We start from the raw sequence: 2,822 nt of genomic DNA on the forward strand, positions 1-2,822 counted from the left end.
GCGTCGTTCGCCGTACGTTTTGATTGACGTGCCATTCGCTGCGTATAATTGAAGGTTTACTGCTTTCCCACATTTGTCACTTGGTCGAACTGGTGTAACGGATACATCGGCCCCGGTGTCAATTATGAATTTAAGTTTGGTGTTGCTGTCCGTGATTGCGATGCGTGCAATGTTGCTTACGGGTTTGTCGAACGTAGACAGCCGGCGGTCTGACTCCCCCATTAGTTTTTTGACTTCGAATTGAAACCGCAAGGGTCGCGACATTTTTGTGCATTGCGGCCGAATTTCGTATGAAACCAGCAGAATTCACCAGGAGCTGATTTTTTCGTTGTAAATTTTGAAGAAGGCCGTTTTGCAGATGGCCTAGATTGTTTACGCTGCAGTTGATCGAGCTGCCTCTCTATTCGCTCAATACGGCTGGATTCACTCGTAGGCTCCACCTGTGTTTCTAACCTCGTTGCCATTGCCACGTGGTTGTGATCGCTGACTTCCATGATTTTGTCAGCTAATTTGGCCAGTTCGGGCAGTTCAGATGTGGATGCCTGAAGGATAGCGCGAGTCTGAGGGGGCAAACGCTGAAGCCAAAGGGATTTGAGAAACTCGTTGCTTATTCTGTCTCGGGCGAGACCACTCAGCTCCCGTAAAAGTTGTGTGGGCCGTCGGTCACCTAGCTCGCATTCAGATAAAAGTTTTTTCATCTTTTTCTCTTCGCTTTCGCCGAACCGGTCGATGATGCACTTTTTTAAGTTTTCGTATTTTCCTTCTGCTGGTGGTTGTAGCACTGCCTCCGTAATTTGCGCTAATACGTGAGATTCAATGGATGCGATCACAGTGTTAAATTTGGTTATGTCCGATGAGATTCCAGCAATGCAAAACTGGGCTTCTATTTGCGCGAACCAAATCTCTGGTCGCTCAGCCCAGAATGGTGGTATTTTAACGCTGACTTTATTAACGAAAATACCATTGCTTTCTTGGTTAAGCAGGTAGTCGTTGTTGGAAGGTTTTTGCTGGACATCGCTTGGCGTAGTTGCTTGATGTGGAGCCGGTGTTACTTCGTTCTCGGCCATTTTTTCGAAAGGATGGTGCGTTGCGAAAATTAGTCGTCGGGGTCACCAATTTAGCTGGTTTGGCTAATTTTATGTTGAAATAAGAACCACGTTTTTCTCCGCTGACTAGCAAAAGCAAAATCACAATTTTCTTTATTTCCTCTTCTTAGTTTAGGGTTGCATTTTATCTTACATACTAAAATATTCAGGGTTGCTAATTTTCATAAGTGATAATTATAAGTTGAGTTGCCACCTACTGTAGAATCGCTACAAGGTATTTACTGTAATTTATATACATATACATATGTATGTATGTACAGTCACCAAATCACCAATATCCCACTAAATCAAGCTGCTAAATTAGTTGGAAAGTAGGAAAAAAATGAAAAGTAAGAAAAAAGTGCTAGTGCTAGCGCACTATTCCATTTCTGAATTTTTTTTATTTTGTATTTCACTATTTTCATTGTTCTTAAGTCATCGCAAAGACTAGCTGTTATCTTTAACTGACTGCACTCACCAGTATTCGATACTTTATGTTCGCTAAAGTATGTTTTTTGTACTGTTTGCCATTTTCTGTTTTTTTTTTTATTAGTTCTTCGGCTACGAACTTCGTAGCTTAAGTATTTTCATTCACACACCTTCATGCCAGCCCAAAGTTGGCATGGTCCGCAATATTAATTTATGGTAGGGTTGTTATTTTTATACCTGGCGCTTATAACTAAAACTTGCTTGCTTGCAAAATTAAAATACAGCGCAATGTTGCTTTAACGTAAGCTAGGTACAGGACCTTTATCAGTATTTGATAATAGATGTCTATCTATACGCTTGATAAATAACCAGACACGGAAAATTATTATAATTTTTGAAATTTTAACCAAAAAAATCAACATGTAGTAAAACAATTTTAAATGTACTCGCACGTCCTACTATAATCTACAGATACCATTAAAAATAAAAATTTTAGTTTTGATTTGAGTTTTATTTTTGTTCGATCAGAATAAATGATTATTTTTTTACTTTTATTTTTTTCGTCGAAAGATGATATTTTTATTATTGTATTGTATATTATTTTATTATTCGATATTATTTTCTTATGTACGTATAAGCAAATCTCAAGAGTTGTTTTTTAGTGGCCGTTTTTCTCTCTCTAGAAAAAAACGCTAAAGCATTCTTCTTGCATATATTTCAATCAATGGAGTTCTAAAAACTATTAAAATAAATAATAAATGAAGTATTTGAATAATTTTAATTTTAAAAAGTTCATTTAGGCGAAAAAGTACCGAAATCACTATTTTTTTCAATGTCAGTCGTAAAAATCATGATTGTTTTATTAATTTTTTTTTCAAGTTTTCAAATAGAATATTCTTATTAGAGGCAATGGAAGCTGACATAAAATACAACATAACTGTGAAGATTCAAGAGTGTGCCGCCAAATTAAAAAAAAATGGCAGCATGCAGATTATCTGTCACAGCTATTTTGTGATTTTTTTTTTTTAATTTTATTAAATTAAGATACTTCAAAATGCTAAAATTTAACGGTGAAAATGTTCTTGCCAAAACGAGCGATTCTAATGCAATAAAATTAGTGTGCCAACAAAGCAAAAAATTACATTGAGTAAAAGATGACAGTGATTTGAGAAACTAAAATTCCATTTTTACTATTTTTATTCGCACACTCGAAATTCATTCTATCATTGTTATATCGATGAAACAAGTAATATGTATATGCACAAGGAATAACAAAACTTTTTTAAAATTTTTGGGTATGCAGTTACA

The 2,822-nt window shown here is 35.8% G+C and overlaps 1 protein-coding gene across 1 annotated transcript; it reads right to left on the reverse strand.

The window, feature by feature from the left end:
* Window positions 1-221: 221 nt before the first annotated feature.
* LOC118753187 lies at window positions 222-1,067 on the reverse strand. Its single transcript, XM_036488057.1, has one exon. The coding sequence runs from the start codon at window positions 1,065-1,067 to the stop codon at window positions 222-224; it is 846 nt and encodes a 281-aa protein (XP_036343950.1).
* Between the last annotated feature and the right edge of the window lie 1,755 nt (window positions 1,068-2,822).

This window comes from Rhagoletis pomonella, unplaced genomic scaffold (genome assembly GCF_013731165.1).
Source record: "Rhagoletis pomonella isolate Grant_MI unplaced genomic scaffold, Rhpom_1.0 Rhpom_scaffold_02169, whole genome shotgun sequence".
NCBI lineage: Eukaryota > Metazoa > Arthropoda > Insecta > Diptera > Tephritidae > Rhagoletis > Rhagoletis pomonella.

Bases quoted from the DNA above. Each gene is read 5' to 3' on its own strand.
- LOC118753187 (XM_036488057.1), bottom strand. From the start codon at position 1,067: ATGGCCGAGAACGAAGTAACACCGGCTCCACATCAAGCAACTACGCCA.